At 40.4% G+C, this 24,425-nt stretch overlaps 1 protein-coding gene across 6 annotated transcripts in view; it reads left to right on the top strand.

Annotated features, from left to right (window-relative positions):
• LOC129762815 (uncharacterized) overlaps nt 1-22,423 on the top strand; it is a 469,094-nt gene extending 446,671 nt beyond the window's left edge. For 4 of the 6 annotated variants that reach the window (XM_055761388.1, XM_055761379.1, XM_055761363.1 and 1 more), the window contains 2 exons: nt 3,727-4,038; nt 13,270-22,423. In XM_055761388.1, coding sequence (XP_055617363.1) covers nt 3,727-4,038; nt 13,270-14,360 — 1,403 coding nt within the window. In that variant the 3' untranslated portion in view covers nt 14,361-22,423. Of the gene's footprint in view, nt 1-3,162; nt 3,358-3,726; nt 4,039-13,269 lie in introns of those variants that run through there. The other 2 variants (XM_055761404.1, XM_055761395.1) reach the window with 2 other exon arrangements.
• The last annotated feature ends 2,002 nt before the right edge of the window (nt 22,424-24,425 follow it).

Raw genomic sequence — 24,425 nt, 5'->3', positions numbered from 1 at the left:
ATAGGCTCGATAGGCTTTCCTTTCCGTGTTGATCTTGGAGACCCTGAGATTATTCAAAAATGAGCATGAGTTATTTCGATAATTAAGCAGTATATATATATATATATATATATATATATATATATATATATATATATATATATATATATATATATATATATATATATATATATATATATATATATATATAAAAATGGATTTCTGTCTGTCTGTCTGTCTGATTCTTATGGACTCGGAAACTACTGAACCGATCGACATGAAAATTGGTATGTAGGGGTTTTTGTGCTCCCTTGGCCGAGTGGTTAGCGTCATAACTAACATGCCGGGTGTTCGGGTTCGATTCCCGTTCTGGTCGGGGGAATTTTTCGTCAAAGAAATTTCCTCCGACTTGCACTGTGATCACGCGTATTCTAGAGCTTGCCACTCAGAATGCATTCAATGCGTGTTATTTGGCATAGAAATCTCAACTAAGTACAAATAAAAATGACGCAAGTAATACTACGTTGAGACGGCGAAGTTCCTCTAGGAACGTTAGTGCCATTGAAGAAGAAGAAGAAGGGTTTTTGAGCCCGGGGAAGGTTTTCGTGATAGTTTAAGACTCCTCCCCTCTCTCTAAGGGGGGTGGAGGGGTCTGCCATACAAATTAAACTCAAATTTCTACATTACTCGGGAATTAATCAAACAAATGAAACCAAATTAGGCATATTGAGGTTTTAGGGTGCAATAAATGTTTCTATGGTGGTAAGACTCTCCATCCCCCTTCTCTAAGGGGGGGCTGTCATACAAATGAAACACAAATTTCTGCATAACTCGAAAGCTAATCAAGCAAATGGAACCAAATTGAGCATATGGAGGTTTTAGGATGCAATAAATGTTTCTATGATGGTTAGACTCACCACCCCCCTCTCTAAGGGGGCTGCCATACAAATAAAGCACAAATTTTTGCATTACTCGAGAATCAATCAAGCAAATGATACCAAATTTTGCATGTGAAGGTTTTAGGATGCAATAAATGTTTCTATGATGGTTAGACTCACCACCCCCCTCTCTAAGGGGGCTGCCATACAAATAAAGCACAAATTTTTGCATTACTCGAGAATCAATCAAGCAAATGATACCAAATTTTGCATGTGAAGGTTTTAGGGTGCAATAAATGTTTCTATGATGGTTAGACTCACCACCCCCCTCTCTAAGGGGGCTGTCATACAAATGAAACACAAATTTCTGCATTACCTGAGAATTAATCAAGCAAACGAAACCAAATTTCGCATGTGAAGGTTTTAGGGTGCAGTAATTGTTTTTACGGTGGTTAGATACTCCTCCCCCCTCTCTAAGGGGGGGGGGTTGGTCTGCCATACAAATGAAACACAAATTTCTGCATTACTCGAGAATTATTCAAGCAGATGGAACCAAATTAGGCATATTGAAGTTTTAGGGTACAATAAATGTTTCTATGGTAGTTAGATTCTCCCCCTCTCTAAGAGGGGCTGCCATAAAAATGAAACACAAATTTCTGCATAACTCGAAAGCTAATCAAGCACAATTTGGTATGTGAGGGTTTTTGAATATGAGAATTGTTTCTATAATGGTATGACACCCCTCCCTCCTCTGGAATGGAGAGGGGTTCCATAAAAATATTACATATAGTTCAACCAAAAATATTTCAGCCAAACATGATAATTGAAATTTTTCGGAAAACTCTGAAGGAAAAAGGGAAAATTCGGAAAATTAAATTGACATATGTTCCACAAGTACATAGTGACAAGGGCTGTTAATCCATTTGATGTTTGTGCTAACGAAATTGATCTTTGTGCGAAACTGGAAATGGAATTTAATGTGATGAAACGCACTCCTATATCGTCTTCTATCTATATAAATAAAAATGGATCGCCAAATGTGTTGATAAGAGCAAAACTCGAGGAAGGAATTGTCCGATTTAGGGCTGTCTTTATTCTATCATATTTCCTGTATAAAACATTTATTCCATGTAACGGAGAAACATGTTATTTACAAGTGGTTGAAAAATCGAGAATTGTGTCTGAAAATAATCTGATATTATAATGATGGGTTTTGTTAGAAATACTAGGAATTTTATAGTAAAAAGTAAATTCAACGGAGATGAACAGAAGATCAATCAATGATCAGTTATGCGATTGGACCCATGAACTTGCTCATAGTAAGGAAACGTGTGAATGTTTGAAGGTATTGATAAGGTAATGATAACAAAAAACAAATTTTTGGCGGAACAAAGTTTGCCGGGTCAGCAAGTTTTAACATAAAAATATAAGCATAAATGCCATGACAATGTGAAAAGAATTGATAAAAAAAATGGTACTCACGTATTTTCCACCGCAGCGCAATGTTTATCATGAATTTATTAGTTCGTGATGAAATTTATTCATCGAATCGAGTGCAGCCATCACCCACTTTCTTCCACACTGGCGTGGATTATGGAACTCTAGTTCTAATCAACGACCCCAATCTTCCGCCGATGGAATGTCAGCTCGGCAGGATAATTGATACACATCCAGGTGATGACAGCATTATTCGAGTCGCAACTTTGCACACCGTTGTAAAACGAAAGACGCGTTTATTTTCTTTCTCGCTAACGCGAGTTAATTTTTTACAGTTCACCGAAAGTAAAGGCTGAAACCAACCCCGGAAAACTCAAAAATAACGAACCAGCATGAGGTGTATATTCAATTTTGAGATTGACTGTATATGTTCAACATTTGATTACGTTGGGTAGTTTCCTTTGGTAAGCGATGCTTGGATACCCATCCGGAAGCTTTGTTTGGCAATTTGCAATTGAAATAACAGGATTGCACGGAGCACCTCATTTTCAATTTTAGGTTATGATTTCTCATGATTTTCTATGCTGACTACAAAAAGATGGTCGCATAGGACCCTCCTGACTCAAAAGCGTAAAGGCATTGAAGACTGCCATATTCTAGACGTTCAGGAATATTAATACCCACGGAATGCGTTTGACGTTCAAAACGTTACGGTCGATAAGTTGCTATGTCACTATCTCATGGACAAATATTGAAACATTATTTATCGATCCTCCATTCACATTCACTGTTGCACATATCTATCTGTCTCACAATTTCACACGTAATCAAATCGGCAAATTATACATGCAAATGCGTATCTTTACAGCAGCGCGCACCAAGAAACCTATACAACGCTTTTTTCGATTCCGAGCCTCATCCAAAACACCAAAAAAGAAGAAACCTTCTCCGAAGTAAGGCTGACCTTCCATGAGTCCGTGGTCTTTTGATGACTTATTAACCAACACAGGTCCCAGCAGCTTTCTGGAAGCACTTGAAATTGAAAATATATGAGGATTCAGTGGTGAGTTGTGAAATGTCGTGAAACCACTTCACTCATGTTTAAATATCCGGGTCTCATTTTAACTCAATTCTACTCAATGATACTTTCATTTCAGAAGAAACGGTGACTAGGAAACAGTTATTCTAGGACTACCTATTATATATTATTACGAAGAGATCTTCATAAGTTTGCCGAAACAAAGCCACGTTTTACCTTGTGTTTCAATAAGTAACCTGTTTTGTCGAATTTAAACAGCCACCTAGGCGTTAACAATAATTGAAACTTTCCCCCTAACAGCCCGAATTGCATAAGCATACTCTTTTTTTTTGCATTCTTATATCTCTCGCCTAGTGTTTAACCGCAGTTTTTTTTTTGCTTCGTTACATACAGGTTCGATGTCCCTCAAGACGGTAACGCTCACGTTGGACCACAAGCTGCGCTCGCTTCGTAACTCCTCGATCGATTCGGACCGGGACGTGGCGGAAACGACGCTGGAGAGTGACTGCGACAATAGCAGCAGTTGCTACAGTGCGAATGCTGGCACCGTCGCCGTCACCACCACCGGAACACCGACTCGCCGCTCTGTGCACCATTCGCGACCCCTCACCCTGGGCGAAAACATTCCATACGCGGACGAGTCCCCGGAACGGCCACTGATCCAGAGCCGGTCGAAACCGCTCCGCCAGCTGAGTAACACTAATGGTAAGAAAAAAAATTATAGGAGGTTGTATCCAAGACACGACCACTTTGTTGACGTAGAACTACGCTGTTATTCTGTTCAAGTCGCTTGTTAATAACTTCGGATATTATTTCACACACACACACACACACACACACACTTATATCCGCTTTGCGCTCTTTTCAACAGAAGCCATTTGTATTAATAATTCCAGTCTCGATTAGCTTAGCTGTCATCCTCGGTGGAGATAATTTCGCTACTGTCACGCGAAACCAAATCACACACAAAATTCCTGAACAATTATTTTCTTGGTGACCCAATGATAGCCTAGTTTGATGATTCCCCAGACAATAGGGTAGTTCAGAACCTTAACACGTTGAGCCCCGCGTCGGTCCCTAGGGACTAACACTGATTTTTTCATTTTTTTTTAAAGTCCATCATCGATTTGGGGGTCTCCGTAGCCACATTGGTTGCGCGTTCGCTTAGTAAGCGATCGATCGTGAGTTCAAAACTCAGGACCCCCATTGACCATCTTTGTGTTGTTACAGAATAACTACGTCCACGCAACAATCATCAGCGATGGAGATCGATCCACGGTCGAAATAAGATCGATTCATCCATACAACTGCTCTGCTCTGCAGAAATATCGGGCTGCTGTTCTATAAATAACTCAACAATGGATCAACGACTGTCTCCGCTGTCCAGTCTTAACTGTGGATAATGGAAGAACAGATAGAAAACTCTTTCGCCTAAATGGCTACTGTGTAAATATGTACCATTTACAATGGTATAGAAGGGAATACTCTAACGCCGAAAAATGACAACTGTGTAATGTGCTAATTATAGATATGATAAATATGTGACATGTACACGATTAAAAATTCGGCTCTGTTACAGCTAAAATGCTAATGAGTCTAAAATAAACAAAAAGGATAAAAAAAAATCATCGATTTGCTGGGACCGATGAAGGCTAAACGAAAAGATCATTGTCGATCCCATATTTTGGTCGGGGCTCAACGTGTTAATGGAATTGCGTCAGATTGATGTAATAATTGTAATGCCAGAGAAATCGGCGAGTAAGTATTTTGGTCGCGTCCACAGCTCAATCCGAAGCGAAGACATGTGATGACGCAAAAAAAGGAAGAACAAGCGATGTTTATTGCTTCGTATCTAGAACGATACTGAAAGTTTGCCCCAGAGAGATCCAATATATTTTCGCGATGACAATGCTACAGACAATGTTACCACATTTAAATCTGTACCAGAGGGGTTCAAAATCTTTCTCATCTGTACTTTTTTGACGTGGGACTACGTCTAACCGGAGTATATGGGGGGTAAAATGAAAACCTAAACACAGGACATGCCGGAAAAAATGAAAGATTCTGAATGCTTATAACTTGAACATTTCTTACTGGATCGGAAAGATGTTTGCATCAATTGATAGGAAATATTTCTACGCTTCTATCGCAATTAATAAAATGTTATCTTCCATTAGATAAACAATTGAATAACTGTAAAATGTTAAGCATTATCTAAACACCCTAATTGCCTAATTTTGATTGGCCCGATCTACGGTTTCCCTAACACAGCCATCAAAACCAAGCAGCCTTGGGGAAATCGGCATTGCAAATACAAGAAAGTATGGGGATTTTTGTTCTCACCGAAATGTGTTCCCTAACACAGACTTCAAAACCAAGCAGCGTTGGAGAGATCGGCATTGCAAATATATGAAAGTCGGGGGTATTTTTGTTCCGACTGAAATGTGTTTCCCTAATACAGACTTCAGATCCATGGAGCGTTGGGAAATTGACGCTCCAAATACATGTAAGTCGGAAGCATTTTTGTTCCGACTGAAATGTGTTTCCCTAACACAGACTTCAAATCAATGAAGTGTGGTGAAATCGGCATTGCAAATACATGAAAGTTGTGGTATTTTTGTGCCGACTGAAATGTGTTTCCCTAATACAGACTTTAGAACCAAGGTGACTGAGGAAATTGGCATTGCAAATTCATGCAAGTCGGGGGCATTTTTGTTCCGACTGAAATGTGTTTTGCAGACTTTAAAACCAAGATGTCAGGGGAAATCGGCTCAGCAAATAAATGCAAACTGCGAGTACTTAGTACTTTTGTACTCGCTTGCCTTTGTGCAAACTAGAATATGTTTCCTTAAAACGGTCTACCGGGGGTACTTCTGCACTCTGCATTTTTTTGCACTCCGAAGAGTGTTTTCCTAACACGGATTACAAAAGCGGGTACGAACACCACGCTATGGCTCGGTTATTCAAGATTGCATTGAAGGATATGCCTTCATATCTTCTGCTCACTGAATTCCTACGCATACCATTTGATGATTAGGCAAAATGGTGATAACCATTTGCTGCGATAACGCCTATTGATTAAACAATATGCGTTCGACGTACATGTCAAAATCGAAACTGAGTGCCTGAGTGAACTGAGTGAACTGAGTGCCTGAGTTCATCAAATCAAGCAAATTCGCGGTTCGAGAAATACGTACACTTTAGAGATGCAAACTTGAGAAGAAAACGTAAAATAAAATAATCGTTTGATTTTTGTTCACATATTTTGTCCTAGGCATCATACCAAACGTAAAAAGATTGTTATTAAATTTACTTGTAACGAAGAATTAGAATGCATGAATTGACCTTATATGGAATTATACAATCTTTTTACTCAACTTCAACTCAACTCAACGCAATTCAAATATTTTTTTTCTGTATTATAGTGATTTTCAACACATTTTGGCTGGTTCGTCACTTTTAACTTCCATTTTTGGAAGAATTTCGGGAGTGAGAATTGAACTCGTGACCTTGAGCGTGAGAGGAACGGATGTTACCACTACGCCAGATCGCCTCCACACAAAGCAAATATATTGAATTTAATTGAATTCGAGAATTGTTTCATTCAATCAAAAATTTAATCAATACAAATAAATGATTGCTACGCTAAGATAGGTCCCACGTCAACCTTGCGGTTATATCATAGATATAACCCACACAATTTTTTTTCCAAAAATCTGTACCATCGAAAATATTCGTCGTAGAAAAAAAAATCTATTTTATTAGCATGAAAAAATAGTCATTTATTTACTACAAATACAGTCCATTCTCCCTAACTCGATGTTCTGTATCTCTGATTTCCTCTGATTTCAATTGCTCTTGAAAGTGAAGACGTGTCGTCAAACAATTTCTTTTCAAGTATGGAAAACCACGTGAAACCTTTCAAGCGAATAATCAAAACGCTAACCATTGCGCAACGTTCGAGCATCATCGAAGGGGTCTGAAGCTGCAAATAATTTCAGTACTGCACAAAGTACGGTATCAACACTATTCAAACTAAAGTAAAAATGGAATCAGAATGGAAAATTGAATCTATACCAAAAGCATATAAGGTTGGTCGGAATCGAAAAGCTGGAGCGGTCAATGGATTTTTGTCTTATCAAGCCAGAGAGAATAATTTACCTCTCTCAGGCTCTATTCTTCGGAATATGGTTTGCGAATTTGTCCAGAAACTGGGAATTGACGGGAGCGATAAACTGCCGTTGCTGATCAATGGAAAGAGTAAAAACCCACTATGTTTCAATAAGATGAAGTCATTACCAGCGAAAGCAACACCAAGGTCTGGATGGCCTTAATGCTTTTTGAGGAATGGATCATGCAATTCGACGAAAAATTTTCCAATGGAAATGGAAAGGTATTATTTTTGGAATTATGTGTTACGGTAATGTATCATACTTATATAAATTTCTTTTCAAAGGTGGTCATGTTTGTTGAAAACTATACAGCGCACCCAAAATCTCTCCGACCAAAGCTCAAATCGATTAGTGTACAATTTTTCCACAAATCTTTAACTTCGTAGCTCAGCAGCTGGACTTCGACATAATCAAGAACCTGAATCAGTACTTTCGCCATCTTCTATTAATTAGTTCGACTAGTTAAACGAAGATTGCAAGAAATGGAGGATATTTGTCCTTTTCCACCTTCATGTTATTCAACATTCTTACTGTATTTTAATGCACTCTAGGACCCTTCAGATATACCGGTATTGGATGCAATCGAAATACTTTCACCCTCTATAATCAATAAGGTTAAATCTGAGACTATTTAAAATTGCTTCAGGAAGCCAAATTTTCCTTCAATGATGATGGTGATATTCCGCTGGCATGATTAAATGCGTCGTGAGCATGCTGATGTCGACAGTACAATACCGTTCGATTGCTCAATGTCTTTTAATAATTAGACCAAAACGTGATTTGCTGTGATCTGATGCCAGATATCGATATACTTGAAAGTGTTGAAAAAGCTGAGAAAAACGCTAAGGATAGTAGTTCTATTGAGATGGAGAATATTCAGGAAGGTTCAGATGATTGTGTCAAAGTTACATCTTCGAACGTTATAACAAACCTGAAGAATATGTCCGGAATATTGAAATCAACTGAAAATGTTCCTGTGAAACTATTCGAACATTTCTTTGTGATTGAACAGTTCCTGCGTGATCGTTACAATTTAGTTTGAATAACATACTTAACCAATATTTTCTTTGTTAACCTAGTTCCTCATGCAGATCGGACTCGGTTATATACAAACTCGATTATATCTGATTCGATTATGTAAAATTTAGGACTCGATTGTATACATTAAAAAAATTTTAATTCAAATATCAATAATCTCAAGAAAAAAAACGGGTGGGTAATGTCGGGGACATAACCGGAGTGACGTAGGACTATACAAAGGGGACAGCTTTTGTTAAATATATATTTTAAATATATTGTTTTATTTTCTTCTCCTACGTGGATACCTACCTATCTACCTGAAAAATGGATTAGTTTACTGTTTACTCTTTATGAATATGTTGATGGTTCTGAAAAGAACCTTTGGTGTTGTGTTTTTGTTATCACTTGATATTCCCATCTTGTTCGGTTAAACCTTCCTGTTTAGCTATTGCGTTTGCCACTCGCCACAGCTTTCACAGTTGGAAAATTTCGTCCCATCCAGCTTGTGACATGTTGTTCAGTAAATTACATTTAATGCGACGTGCCGGAGAAACACTTTGCCACTCACTGAAACTAATTGTTGCCTCGATGAGCGCCGAACCGAAGCTGCTCTGTTTTTGATGCGGGTTTTCTGATTGTCGTGAGCAGCTGCAAGCCAACTCGAGCACTCCGACGGCCGAAACTCTATAATCGCTGTTAGGTATACTGGTGCTCCGGCACCAATCCGTTCGGCCTAGTTACCCTTGCGGAGCAATCAGTGAATGCGACCAACAGGGAACTGGAGACCTGCACGGTTCGAGTGAGACTTTGCCTTTCCTTTAACTTGTCCTCCTTTGTTACGTCCACGATGCCGATGCCGTACAACCACACGGGTTTACGGTTTGAAAGAAAATAAGATATTTTTTTGGGGTCCGCGTGTTTTATACTCAAGCGGTACACACTCACAGGATAGAGACAAATCGGCAGACTCAGCCAGAGGGGCGAGTCCAACGAGGCGAACGAATGAGCGTTAAAAGGGAGCGATGGCAAAAAAATACATTCATTACGATTTGTTCGCTCGTTGGATTCACATGCAGGCTAAAAAGGGTCCTTTTCAGGATCACAAAATTATTTTCAATCTAAAGAGTTTATTGTTTTGTTATCACTCGATACCCTCTTCTTGTTCGGCTAAACCTTTCTGTTTAGCGATTGCATTTGCCACTCGCCACAGCTTTCACAGTTGGAAAATTTCTTCCCATCCAGCTTGTGACATATTTTACAATAAATTACATTCAATGGCACGTCGCATTACCACTACTCAGCATCGGATTGGAGGTAATTTTAACCTGTAATTGAACATTTGCGATGACAGTGGTACAGTGTCGACTTTCAATGTGGGGTCATAATTTGGACCCCGAACTCTATGTTTACAAAAATGTCCAACTAAATATGTCGCATTACAGGTCCGTCCAATTAGCTAAATGTCGAGATAAGTGTAAATTACTGTACTTTCAATCTAGAAGCAATTTAAGAATTGGTGAAAATCAATAAGCTCAGAACAACTGCCAAATTCACATACTCATCATATCCTGGCAAACAAATTATGAAAAAATCAATTTGTGTTTTATTATTATTTTGGATATTGTTTTAGAAAGCATTGAACTGTATTTGCTAAACTCTTTTTTGGGAGGTTTAATGGCCCTGAAAAGCGCCTTGTTTTATGGAATGGTTCCAATTTAGAAAACTTAGTACTCGTGGTTTTGAAAAAAAACATTTCGAATGCCCTCGATGCCGCCTTGTTCTGGATTTGCCATCAAAGCAGTTTGTATATAGAACAAACTTTTTTCTTCTGCTACCTGAAGCCGTTTTGCGATTGCGTTTGCCACTCGCCACTCGCTGCAACTGCCTGTTGTCTTGATGTCCACCGAACCGAATGTGTTCTGTTCCGAATGCGGGTTTTCTTATCGTCGCGAGCAGCTTTGCCAGCTAACTCGATCACTTCGCCTTTCCCTTCACTTTTCCTCCTTTACCATGTCCAGACATGACTGATTGGATTGGTTTGTTGAAGTGTTGTGATGCGAACCGATGTGGTGTACGGTTTGAATGAGAATGATCGTTACGGCAGCGGAGCGGGGATTTTTAAGCTGACTGGCTGGCTCGAGAATTACGCATGTGTGAGACTGCGACCAATGTTTCGTTCATATTTTTTCTTTTTCCTTTCCAATCGTGCTTCATTCTATTTCGCTGCTGCTCTGGTTGCCCGTTTTGGTCGGTACGATTTGAGGAGCACAAAATGGACCAATCAAAAACACATAGTGCACATAGTGCATTTTGACAATGCTTGATATTTCACAATTATTCAATTATTTATCTCAAGAAAAATGAAATGTTATTCGGTATGATAGATGCGTAGATATATTTCCTATCAATTGATGCAAAAACCTTTGCGATCTATTGAGAAATGCTCGAGTTATAAGCGTTCCAAATCTTGCATTTTTTCCTACTTGTTCAGTGCCTAGATTTCCATTTCACCCCCTATATCTTCCGGTTAGACGTAGTCCTACGTCAAAATTAACCTTTCAACATTAAACATTTCAACATTTAAGTGGATTTTATAAGTACAGTGGGTTAAAAATCGCGTTTTTTGAAGATTTTGATTGAATTTTCATCAGGAATTGTTTACATCGATATTGCAGCGAAACTAAGAGAGATAGAAGTTGGGCGTCAAAGAACAAATTGTAGAGGGGTTAGAGAGCTTTAATTTAATTGATAGCAACAATCAAGTTTAGTATAAATTTTTGGGATAACATTAATAATTACAAACTAAAAAAAATGGGTGGGTTATATCTATGATATAACCGCAAGGTTGACGTGGAACTACATGCAATCATTCGTTTGTATTGATTAAATTATTGATTGAATGAAACAGTTTCCAAATTCAATTGAGTTCAATATATTTGCTCTGTGAGTGAAAAAAATGAACAAATGCCGTGTAAAGTCAATTCATTTATTGTGATTGATTGTTCTTCGTTACAAGTAAATTTAATGACGGACCTTTTACGTTTGGTATGATGACTAGAACAAAATATATGTACGGAAGAATTATCAAACGTTTGATGAACCAGCCTAAGGCTGAAAATCTTTCCAATAAAGACAAAAAAAATTATCAAACGATTATTTTATTTTACATTTCCCTCTGAAGTTTACATCCCAAAAGTACATACTTCTCGAATCTCGAATTTGCTTGAAACTGGGAAGTTCATTCGCTTCTAGTGTCTGCACGATTTTCCCAGGTTCCTAAGTTTAGAAGATCATGTTAGGACAGACATATTCCAGTCTGCAGAAGGCAAGCGAGGGCAAAAGTACTCGCAGTTTGCATTTATTTGCAGAGCCGATTTCCCCAGAAACCTCGGTTTTGAAGTCTGTGTTAGGGAAACACATTTCAATCGGAACAAAAATACCCCCGATTTGTATGAATTCGCAATGCCGATTTCCCCACGCTTCATGGATTTGAAGTCTGTGTTAGGGAAACACATTCCAGTCGGAACAAAAATACCCCCGACTTGCATGAATTTGAAATACCGATTTCTCCAGGCACCTTGGTTTAGAAATCTCTATTAGGGAACACATTTCGGTGGGAACAAAAGCTCCCCCTACTTTCGTGTGTTCTTTTTCTTCTTTTTGGTTTTAAGAGGGTTTAAACTTTTCAGTTCACTCGCCTCTAGGCTCTTTCGTGTGTTCTTCTTCTTCTTCTTTTTGGCTTCAAGAAGGTTTAAACTTTTCAGTTCATTCGCCTCTAACTTTTCGTGTGTTTGCAATGCCGATTTCGCTGCTTGGTTTTAAAGTCTGTGTTAGGGAACATTTTTCGATGAGAACAAAAGTCCCCCTACTTTCATGTATTTGCAATGCCGATTTCCCCAAGGCTGCTTGGTTTTGATGGCTGTGTTAGGGAAACCGTAAATCGGGCCAATCAAAACGATGCAGTTGGGGCGTTTAGATAACGCCTAATATTTTACAGTTATTTAATCGTTTATCTAATGAAAAACAACATTTTGTTAGTTGCGATAGATGCGTAGAAATATTCCCTATCAATTGATGCAAACATCTCTCCTATCCAGTACGAAATGCTCGAGCTATAAGCATTCGAAATCTTTCATTTTTTCCTGCATGTTCTGTGTTTAGGTTTTCATTTTACCCTCCATATATTCCGGTTAGACGTAGTCCCACGTCAAAACTTTTAAAAGTTATTTTAATCCACTAATTTAGATGTTCCACTACTATATCCTGTACTAAATTTTCTCATATTTGAAATGAAAGCTACAGAATTGGATTACGTAGCGTACTTTTCAATGTTTGTTTGTTTGTTTGATGTCAGTTTGAGTCAACAGAGTCCGAAACAAAGAAAAAGTTCTGGAACTCTGTCATCACATGCACATGCCAAATTTGGTTACATTTGTTTAATAAATTCTCGAGTAATGCAGAAATTAGTGTTTCATTTGTATGGCCTATCATAAGAACCGTCCCCGATCCCAAAAACCCCTACACACCAATTTTCATGTCGATCGGTTCAGTAGTTTCCGAGACCATAAGAATCAGACAGACAGACAGACAGAAATCAGAAATATATGTCCTGTCCTGAAATGACCTGTTTTCTGATTTGGCACCCTTAATAAAAGGCGTAGTTTTACGTCAAAAAGAATTTCCAAGAACAATCAATCTTTAAATAAACCTTTGTACTAATCTGTATCTACTGTCCACCATCCAGGAAACTTTCCAAAATCCTCGGATCTCAGCAACAGCAACAGCAGCCTGTTCAACAACAACACGAGCAGCGTTGGCAGTAGCCCTACCGGTGGCAACGGCGCCGGCGTTCTGAATGGTTCGGTGAAGTCCGCCCACTCGGATAAATCCATCGACAGTAGCAGCGGTGGTGGCGGGATGATGACGACTACGGTGACAGCGAACTCGAGCGGTAACACAACAAACGACAGCTGTGTGACGCTCGTAAACGAAGAGGAGGATGGCGATGACGAGGAGGACAAGGTGAACAATATCTCCTTGAGTTCCGATGATACGGACACTTCGACGACGAGCAATCCGCGGGAGAAGCTGACCGCTGCGACGTATCGCATCGACACGGAAGTGCTGAAGAAGATGAACCGCATACTGACGAATCTGGAGCGCAAGGCGAACAACCTCGAGCGGAAGTTCAACCTGAACCGGTCGCTCTCGTTGAACTACAAGAACCACAAGAACCTGGAGTGCTGCTGTGGGCACACGGTGGCCAATAGTGGGGCGATACCGTCGGCCCAGTGCTGCAATAACAATAACAACAATAACAATATGCACAACCAGCAGAACAATAACAACAGCGTGAGCGTTCACAACAGCTTGAATGTGCGGTCGCGTCTTTCGCTGACGAAGGACGAGAAAACGGACAAGAACATCAACCGGAGGAGACAAATTCATGATGTCAGCCAGACCGCACCGGTGTCGGGTGAGGGTGTCTGCTGCGGCGCCGAACATCATCAACATCACACATCCCAGCAGCAGCAGCACCAGCAGCAACAGGGACCACAGATCATATTGACGCCGACACCGGTGAATCCTCAACCGAACGGCGGAGGAGGCGGAGGGGGAAGACATCGAAGGCAGGTGGGCAGCAGATCCATCAGGAGGAGACACACGGTTGGGGGAACACACGATTACTGCTCGAACAAGATTGTGAACAATCACGGTCACAATGGAATGCAGTGTCAACAGCAGCAGCAACAACATGGTTCCGGTGGAAGAGGGCTGGCGGGAGGGTGCACCGCTGTAGTGCAGCAGGGCGTTTGTGGGGGCGAAGAGAAGTGAGGGTTTCGGGATAAAGGGATTAGTGTTTGTGTGTGCGTTTGAGAGAAAAGCGAATGGAAAGAAAATCAGATGCTGATTTTCATTGCGTTCTGAATCGTTGAATCAGAATGAGTGTCTATTGTTTCTGTAATTTGATAAGTTTTGCACCCGAGAGGATCATGTATGTGGACGCAATGCGTAATTTTGTTTCGTATATTATGATCTTTGGTTTTGTACAGGACTTGTATCGTGCTGTCACTTTCGCTACTAAAATTTTCGTAGCTGTCATAGGTTTGCGTCAAACTTTTTGTAATTAGTTACTCTACTATTGTGAAATTTTGCGCCCGGTAAACCGACAAAGCCATTTTTAGACTACCCGTCCAATAGACAAAAAAAATCTAGTTTAATATAGAGGTCGACATTGGTCGAAATACATTCGAAAAATTTGTTGGCCAACCGACCGTTCACCGGTCTAGGACCTAACGAATTAGAGATGTCCAGCTTCGTCTGTCTTGGGCAGCCGTTCTCCAGTCACCTCGTACACCAGCAGATCGTGCATCCTCTTCCACCGCGCACATCCACCGTGTGCGAGGCCTACCACGAAGTCGACGGCCACTCCCTGGTTCTCTGCTGCTCTGCTAGATGTCCAGCCCACTGCAGCCTGCCACGCCGTGTTACCTTCACTATATCAGCGTGTTTGTATATCTGGTGTACCTGGTGTACTCGTAATTCATGCGCCTGCGCCACACACCATCTTCCAATTTACCGCCAAGTATCGATCGCAGAACTTTACGCTCAAAAACTTCGAGCACTCGTCGGTCGGCTTCCTTCAGCGTCCATGCTTCATGTCCATAAAGGCCCGCCGGGGGGATCAGCGTCCTATACAGCACTTGTTTTGTAAGTTTCACTTCACGACTCATATCGTTGTCACATGTCACAAGCGTACCAAGATACACGGATTCATCAACCACTTCAAACCGTTCCCCATCAATCTCCACTTCAGCACCAATACCACCGGAACCTCCACGCTCCCTGCCAGCTACGACGTACTTTCGTGATGTACGTACGTTTTCGTGATGATCGTACCGTTTCTTTGCACGTTCGCTCTTCGTTCGTTGCTGATTCAAGGACTATGTTAAACAGTAAGTTGGAGAGCGCATCCCCCTGCTTCAGTCCATCTAACGTTGCGAACGCGGCTGATGTCTCGCCAGCTATCCGCACGCATGACTCCGATCCTTCCAGTGTCATACGACTCAGCTTAATTAGTTTCGTCGGGAAACCGTGTTCCTGCATAATCTGCCACAGCTCGTTTCTTTTCACTGAGTCGTATGCCGCCTTGAAATCTACTAACAGACGGTGAGTCTGCAAGTTATACTCACGGCACTTGTCAAGGATCTGTCGTAGGGTGAACATTTGATCCGTCGTGGAACGCCCCTGTCGAAAACCAGATGAAGGTATTCGCCGACGAAGGATTCCGTTAGCGGTCTCAATCTGAGGAACAGGATACGGGAGAGCACTTTGTATGCGGAGTTGAGCAACGTAATGCCTCGATAGTTGCTACAATCGAGTCGATAGTCCTTGTAGATTGGGAATATAGTCGTTCGGCATTTGCTCATCCGCCCAGATCCTCAGTATGATCTGGTGTATCGCATCGTACAGCCGCTAGCTTCCCGCTTTTCGAATTTCGGTCGGGATACCATCTTTCCCAGCGGACTTGCCGTTACCTACTCACTAATCGCCTTTTTAACCTCCTCCTATGTTGGTAACGCCACAGCTTGTTTGTCATTCATAATCCTCATCCTCATTCTGTTCCTGTTTTGCTCATCTTGGTCCTCAATAGCGCCTGAAAGTGCTCCGTCCACCTGACTGCAACCACGGATTCTCAGTAAGCAGGCTGCCGTCCTTATCATTACACATCACCGGCGCAGGAAAATTCCTGCTTCTGACTGTTGACTGTTGTATAGAAGCTCCGCACGTCGTTTCTAGCAAAGTTGTCTTCTGTGCTGGCGAGCACCTGCTTCTCGTACGCGCTTCTTCTGACGGTGGACTCCATTTTCGGCAGCTCTTGCCTCCCTGCATCTCTCTCTGTCGCTCCCTGTCTTCTCGTCTGTCGCTCTCTGGCACTCGGCATCAAACCAGTCGTTACGCTGTCTTCCCCGCGTACGTACCTAACACCTCTCTCGCAGTCGTTTCAATGGCACCGTGAATAGTACTCCACAGCCCATTTATATCTTGTTCCTCCTGCTGTTCTGCGATCCGTTCATCCAGCTCTCAGGCGTATTCTTCTGCTACGCCATCTGCTTTCAAGTGCCGACCGTTCATCAGTACGTGATCGATCTGAGAGCAGGCTTTCCATTTGGTTGCCTCCAGGCACCCAGGTATCCGAATATTTAAACGTGGAAAATAGGAGCTACATATGGCCATTCCTCTGGCCGCGGCAAAGTTTATCAGCCTCAGGCCGTTTTCATTGGTTGACGAGTGAAGGCTGTGCCTTCCAATGACCGGACGGAAAAATTCCTCCCTCCCAACCTTTCGTTTGTATCTTCGATGACGGCTTTTACGTCGTGCTTTGGGCACTCGCCATAGGTTCGTTCTAGTTTTTCGTAGAAATCATCTTTGACGTCATCAGATTTGTTGTTGCCGGTGCGTAGGTGTTAATTTAACTGTAGTTGAAGAATTTGCCCTTAATTCTCAACCCGCATATACGGTCATCTACGGGCCTCCACCGGATGACTCTTGTTTTCTGTTTTCCCAGCACCACGAAACCGACGACCTGTTCCGCTGCTTTGCCGCCACTGTAGAAGAATTGGTACTGGTACTTCAAAGAAGTGTGTGCAATAGGGTCTCCTGCACGGAATACATTTAATGTGGGATCTAAAGTTTGATTGGGATACACGTTGGGTTCAGTTCCCGATCAGTCAAGAAAACTTCCCATTGCTGGCATTGTACCGAGTCTTCAGAGTTTTTGGAAGGATAAATCACATTCCAAATCACTTGAAAACAAAAGTCCACTTTGCTACGCAAAGTTTAACAATCCATCATGTGCAATTCTCCCACTAAAGCGTACTCAACTTAAAGCAAAACCATTCATTTGATAGACTCTCATATAGAAGACCGTGCTGCGTTGTTTTCCGTCTTCTTTGGTTTCACTACTCCGATTTCTATTTCTTTAAATAAGCACACGACCGGCTTCTTCCCGTGTCTCGACCGTGCCGACACTAACTAACTCACTGCCGACTAAATGCCCGACACAAACCAACAAACTTCTTCATTCTTCTCTCCTTTTCCATATATATCATTTCATGTTTTTCTTATCTTATGGCGGGTTTACATTAGGGAGATCTATAGCTATAGATGGATTTATTCACGTGAAAATAGGTGTAAACGGGTGAGAATAAATATGATACACTTATTCGAGGTATATATAACTTGAATAAATTCAGCATATGTAAACGCTTGTGAATTTCTCACTGGTGAGAAATCACTAAAGTTGGATGCAGTTCTACTTTAGGTGAATAAATTCACCGAAAATATGAATATATTCATTATAGAAGTTCACGCTAGTGTAAACGGTTGATGCGATTTCTATAAATCTCATCATATTTCTTCACATGAATATATCCCTAGTCTAAACCCACCCTTACGTTCTATTACCTCCTCCTTGAGGTATAATCAAGCTAAAGGGATTCGAGATAAACTTTTCTTAACCTAGACCCTATCTCTACATAAAAATAAACTTTGAGTCATACGATCGTAAAAGCAACAAATTAATTTATTTGTTCGGGATCGTTCTGACCTTATCGTAAATGTGTCCCTATCTGAAAAACTAAAGACGCGTCCACATTACGCCAAACGGCCTTGGCCGCCCGGTAAAGCCGACTAAATGTGGACGTACCGCCCGGGCTTGCCGACGTGCCGAAAACCGACTCGAATCAAACCGAACCCAACCCGAAACAAGTGGGTCCGGTTCGAGAAAGTCGAACCAAAACAAAGCGAAGTAAATTAGCGTTCATGACATTGTGCTTCGTGTGTTCGTGACGGCTTCGTGCATCCGATGGGATTTCGGCTTCGTGCACCCGATGAGGCGTCCACATAACGATACACAGCGTTGCCAATGTTCCAGTTTAAACTGGATTCTTCCAGTTAATTTTCCTCGATCCAGTCAAACAGTTAAACCCTAAAATCTTCCAGTTTTTCAAAATATTGTCCAGTTTTATCCAGTTTTTATATGTGTGCTTCAGTTTTACTAATTTTATGTAAAATAAATTCACAACGCAAAAATATTATCCGTGCTATTCTTTGACCAATTTTGTTTTTTGACATTTTTCGTTAGATCAATTCAAGGTGTACTTACGATATTTTATGTTATTTATACCTTACGCACATTATAGAGCTCCATTTGCGACGACGAGGAGTTATCTTTGAGAAATCTGAAAAGATATCCGGAAGAACTATAAATCCAATCGTAACGGCGATATATTCCATTATTCCATTATACCAAACTTAAAGGAGAAGGGTTATCTTTTGGAAACCTCAGAAGGTAACCGAGAGAACTCTCCCAAAACCAATATTTCCGGCGATATGTTCCGTCATCAATCGCGCGTACTCTGTATTGAGCTACAATTGCGACGGTGGAGAGTTATCTTTCTTTACGTAATAGCGATGCATAACAGCTATTACAAACGTCCTCCTTGGGGGATTCGGACCCTCTGCTCTGGCTTTTTGGACATGTTAATATACAGATTCGCCATTGGCAGGCGAAGGTTTTATATTTCACATTTTTGATGAGTGCGGAAAAGATAGCAGCGAAGATGGCCGCAAGAAACACTACAGAAATGCCAAAACTCGAGTTAGAAGGAAAATAACAGAGGATTGAAGTTAGGTTTGATGGAGTGATCTACAAAAACCGTGTGAGCCTCATGCATTAAAATTGATGACATTGTCGGGCAAATGAATAGGAGATGTTTCATGTTTTATCAAAATAAAACCGTAATTTCTAGAGGTTCTAGAAGAAAAGATCCTCAAATATTGTTTCACAGTAATGTTCGAGTGGTGGAAAACGTTATTTTTGATCTGCTCGAATGGTTGTTTATGAACTACATATAAATACTCCATGAAGCTTCGAAGAAAATTCTATTTCTCAAGCATTGGAATAAATAAACAAATTATGGTCGATCTGCATCATTCGGCATAATGTGGACGCGTCTTAAGACTCATACGATCGTAAAAGCAACAGATTAATTTATTTACTCGGGATCGCTCCGATCTTATCTTTTACCCCTGCACAAAAATAAACTATGAATCATACTAACTGCGAAGAGAATTGTATGAAGTTTATTCAGGCGCGACGTATTGATAATTCTGGTTTTAGGTCGTCGCACTTCCACGATTCTCGCGAACGATACAGCAGCTCCATCTTCTCACGATCTTGTTTTGTTTATCGTCGCGATTTGGACTCATCACTCGATACTCTCAGCTTAGGGTTCAACATGAAAGCGCTACTGTTATTATCACCGCTGTAGCTTCTGAGTAGTCAGAATGAACAAGTTTCAGAAAACAGCGGATGACTGTGATTCCCAGTCTTCAGAAAGCAACTCGGTGCTGATGCGCAACAAGAGTTTTGTACCCAGTTGAGCACCCACTCCTTGCGCACACATGCGCTCTGGCGAATGAGCACGCTCCGAAACACAGATGAAATGTTTGGTTGTCAGCGCCGTGGGCGCAAGCCCAGTTTTAAGCTGAGTTTTACGTTGAAATTTGCGCCGTGCTGCGCGCTTGAATCTGGATTGCTCTCTCTGTTGAGATATTTTTCTTCACACATGCGTATACGGTTCAAATGGGGGCGCACTGTTGTTTTCATGCTTTGCTTAGAACGAACGAAGACAAAGCGGGCGCTAGAATTTGATGTGTATGTGTGTGTGTATATAGAGTGAGACGCGCATCACACAAGTGAGAAGAAATGTTTAGTATCTGAGTTCTGCGCTGGGTACATTTTGTGGTGTCGTGCTTATGAGTTTTGTGCGCTTCGCACCAAGAGAGAATACGAGTGTTCTTTGAGCGCGCGCTGATGAAAATTAAACTCAAGCGCAGCGCTGCGTTTGTTTTCTGAAGACTGGTGATTCTGAAATTGGAAGCAATTCCCCTGATATCATTCCTTTACAAAAAATCCCCATAGAGATCGAATACCACAACCGCTTATTGCCGTAGGACTACGTCTAACCAGGAGATATAGTGGGTAAAATGAAAATCTAGGCACCGAACAAGTGGGAAAAATGAAAGATTTGCAACGCTTACAACTTATGATAGATAGCAAAGATGTTTACATCAATTGATAGGCAATATTTCTTAAACATTTTATTATTCTTGGGATAAACAATGGAATAATTGTGAAACTTCAAGCATTGTTCAAACGTAGTATGTGCCTCGTTTTAATTGGTCCAATATGTGCTCCTCAAATGGTTCTGACCAAAAGGAGTCCTACGTCTTTCGGTTATGTCCCCGACATTACCCACCCGTCTTTGTCGGACACCAAATTCGTAAAAAATCCAAATGGAAATTCCGGAAAAAATTAAATAATAATCTTTTTGCGATCCAAAACACCTAAAGGTACAAACGTCAATACTTGAACGTTTTCATCTTCGAAACAATAGGCGTTGAATCCGTTTCTCAAGTTGTCTGTATTTCAAACACAATCGACCTCTCTTTCATCAGTAAATGGTTCGCTATTCTGTACCCACGAGTGAAAAGTAGTCTTATATTTTTTTTTTCTGTCACCGCGTGGTCACCTCTAATCAATGATCTCCCAACGTTTTTGTAAACGCAAATTTTTCGGGCGGCCCAGTTTATCAAGTTCTGAAATGATCAGCAATAATTTCCATCGAAAATATACGTGAAAAAAAAAGACACTCAAACCCTGCACAACTCGCCTTAATACCAAACGCCTTAAATGAGGGAACAAACAAACAAAAGGCAAAGCAAGTGAAAAATTAGTGAGATCTATCAAAACAAAGTCCAATTCAATACAGTATTCATGTGACGAGACCTTTGCGCCTTCCTAAATGTTAAAACAAAGAATTACATTCATAATAACGGATCGAATTATTTTTTATCGCGAACGGCGACTATAATTGGTTGGATTCCTCCTGATAATCTTTATCGCGAGGCAACATGCAAAAGAAAAATACTGCAGCTAAACTAGTAAGTAGTAGCGGTGGGAACGATTTAAAATTAAAAAGACAAATGTGATTATTTATTTAAGAGCAAACGCGCGAAATTTCATGTGTACATTTCATACCTTCTCCTAAATTTGGTTCTTGTTATATACTTTAGTTTTTGTTTATCTGTTATTACTCGTAAAAACAAACAAAAAAGAAACCTCTCATCGAATTGTTGAGAATATGAGAATTGTTTAGGATTATTTTAAGTAGCTTTTTATTGGTTAGCAGCTTCTTTTTTCCAAGTTTTCATCAAATGAAAAATATGTCGACGCGCGTCCGCGAACTACGCGTGCGAACTCCCCCCTCAACAGGTGTTATTGTGTTACAGGAGTGATGATAAGTTCGCATTAAGATAAAGAAAAACATCGATTTCAGCCGACAGCACGCCCCCCGCGTGCGCGTAAATGTTTGATTAGTTAGTAAGTGCGATTGTGCAACTTACACACGTAGGATTATTACAGCGTAAAACACCCACACACACATCTATGATTAAATAATGATTATTGTTAGTATTTTTCAAGTGTAGCCAATAGCGCGTGTGATGAAGGAAGCTTATCAAAAATTCTCCCGTCGATTCTTTGATGATTTGGCGGTTTTTGTTTTGGTTTTGTTTCACCTGTAAATATAGTGTGTGTGTTTGTCACAAAAACGGATTGATTGCAAATGGGATTGCAGTAGAAAAAAGCGAAAACAAGGTAGGTGTGTTTGGGATATATATGGAGATATACGAAACGAGCGAACTGTAGGAACCGACAGAAGCCGTAGAAGATAAGCTTAAACCGTTCGAATTCAAGTATGATACCCAATTGTGAATAAACCTAGATGTGAATAAAGTAGAGCGATAATGAAGCAACAATTTCATAAGAAAAAAAGCAGTAACAGGCTGAGACTTATTCCATGTAGAACATAAAAGAAACTTGCCTTCGTTTGAATGTTATCCGAGGTCTAGCCGATTGTCTTTAAGGCGGCTCGCACACCGCAGCAATAAGCAACTAGCAAACTGCAGTACACAATATGCAACAGGAAACATATTTTGTTGTTCTTCGCATACCAGAGCAATAAAAACCCCTGACATTATGCAAACAATCGCCTTAATGTACGAAACTTGTCAAAATATGAGCGATAAGTTGCTATTCAACCGACACGCCGTGTTGCTAGCGACATGTGTTGCTCTGTAAAGGCGACAGCGATATCGTATTGCGTCGGTGTGCGAGATCAACAAAGATTAAATGGAAAAATCCATTGGTGATAATATTGCTTATTGCATGTTGACAGTTGCTAGTTGCTCATTGCTCCGGTGTGCGAGCCGCCTAATAGTTCTTAACTTGTTGGTCACTCGTGCCAGCATTGTAGCACGGCAGTGGAACTTCATACAAATCACTCGTCGAAAAGTGTCTCCTTTTTCACTGCTTGTTTACATCGACGAATATATTTTTTTCCACTATGTTTCGTAGGAGAGTGTATGCATACTGACAGATTTCTACTACGAGGTGTTTAATGAAGGATGAAAGGTGGGAATGTTTATGTTTATATATGATTTATCGTACGATTTAATTGAATGCATAAAATTTGTCAACAAAACTGGAGTTAAGGGGTTGTCCACATACCACGTGGACAGAAAAAGCATGATTTTAGACACCCCCCTCCCCCTCCGTGGACAAGCGTGGACATTTCTTATACCCCTCCCCCTGTTGTCCACGTGGACATTCCTCCGGTTTTGAGCAAAAAATCAAGAAATTCTATTTTTTCGCTTAAATTTCATTTCAAGTTTGTTTCTATTTTCTATTCCATATGTTTAATGATAAAAATTATAGCCTTACCAATGGTAACGATTTGTCTTGAAATCTTCGATGTTTTTCAACATTGACATTTGACGTTATCTTCATATCCATTTTAAAATACCCTTTGTGAGCTTATTCTCGAGTATTTTTATTAAAGCTGGCTGGCTGTTTGAGTTTTCAAAAAATCAGACAATGAAATCAACCACTTTGTTTGAAAACAGAATTTTCTCGTCTAAACATCAATAACTTTCGCTTTTACAGGTTCGGTAGTGCCTGATGGCTATAATGAACCTAGTAAAACAAAACATCTGCAATATCATCGTGATCGATGATTCCGTTGACCTACAACCCTTAATTGTTAAATCATGCTGAATATTGTCCATAAAAATTCATGCCGAATCTAAGGAAAAAACCCAAAGCATATTTTTGTAGGCATACATCTTTTCGATCATAGATGCACCGTTTTTTCCTGAATATTTCAGCATCCTTCATGTAGCTTGAGAATTCCATCCTCTCAGAACTTATGCTATACAGTATGTTGAAGTTCTTACAAGAATCTTAACAGTTAATAATATGAAGATGCAATGTCTGGTGTGTAAGGCGGGTGGAGTTTTAGAAGTGCCCTAGAAGCGTTCTGGATCGTTGATTTTCATACATTCAGCTGCTAGCAGTACTTGTTGGAATTCATCGAAACTAGTTGAAGTAGTTGAGTTGGAATTCATCGAAACTAGCAGTAGGTAAAAGCTCAGGATACAGATTTTCTTCCAGTCCTACCAGACCCAGCCATAACTTTCTTCAAGCGAAAACCTGCTTCGGAGTTCCATTCACTTGCCAAGATTTTTTTTAACTCAACATCCTTGTAAATGATTTGCCCTTTACAATTCGCTACAAATATGTATTTTCGTCGCGTTTATGAAACGAATCGCAGATTGAGATAAGTCCCTTCAAGTGTTTTTCGGTAAAATAAACCCTTATTCCTGAATCCGGTCGAATTTGAAATTAGCACAATGTTGCGTTCTTTAAGAGGGTATTCTAGTCTAAAAATTTGAAAAAAAATATCTTTTTTTTTTCTTCATATTTCTCTAATT

This window comes from Toxorhynchites rutilus, chromosome 1, assembly GCF_029784135.1.
Source record: "Toxorhynchites rutilus septentrionalis strain SRP chromosome 1, ASM2978413v1, whole genome shotgun sequence".
In the NCBI taxonomy this organism is placed as follows: domain Eukaryota; kingdom Metazoa; phylum Arthropoda; class Insecta; order Diptera; family Culicidae; genus Toxorhynchites; species Toxorhynchites rutilus.
The sequence above is the reverse complement of the archived record's forward strand: the minus strand, read 5'-3'. Positions and strand labels throughout refer to the sequence as shown.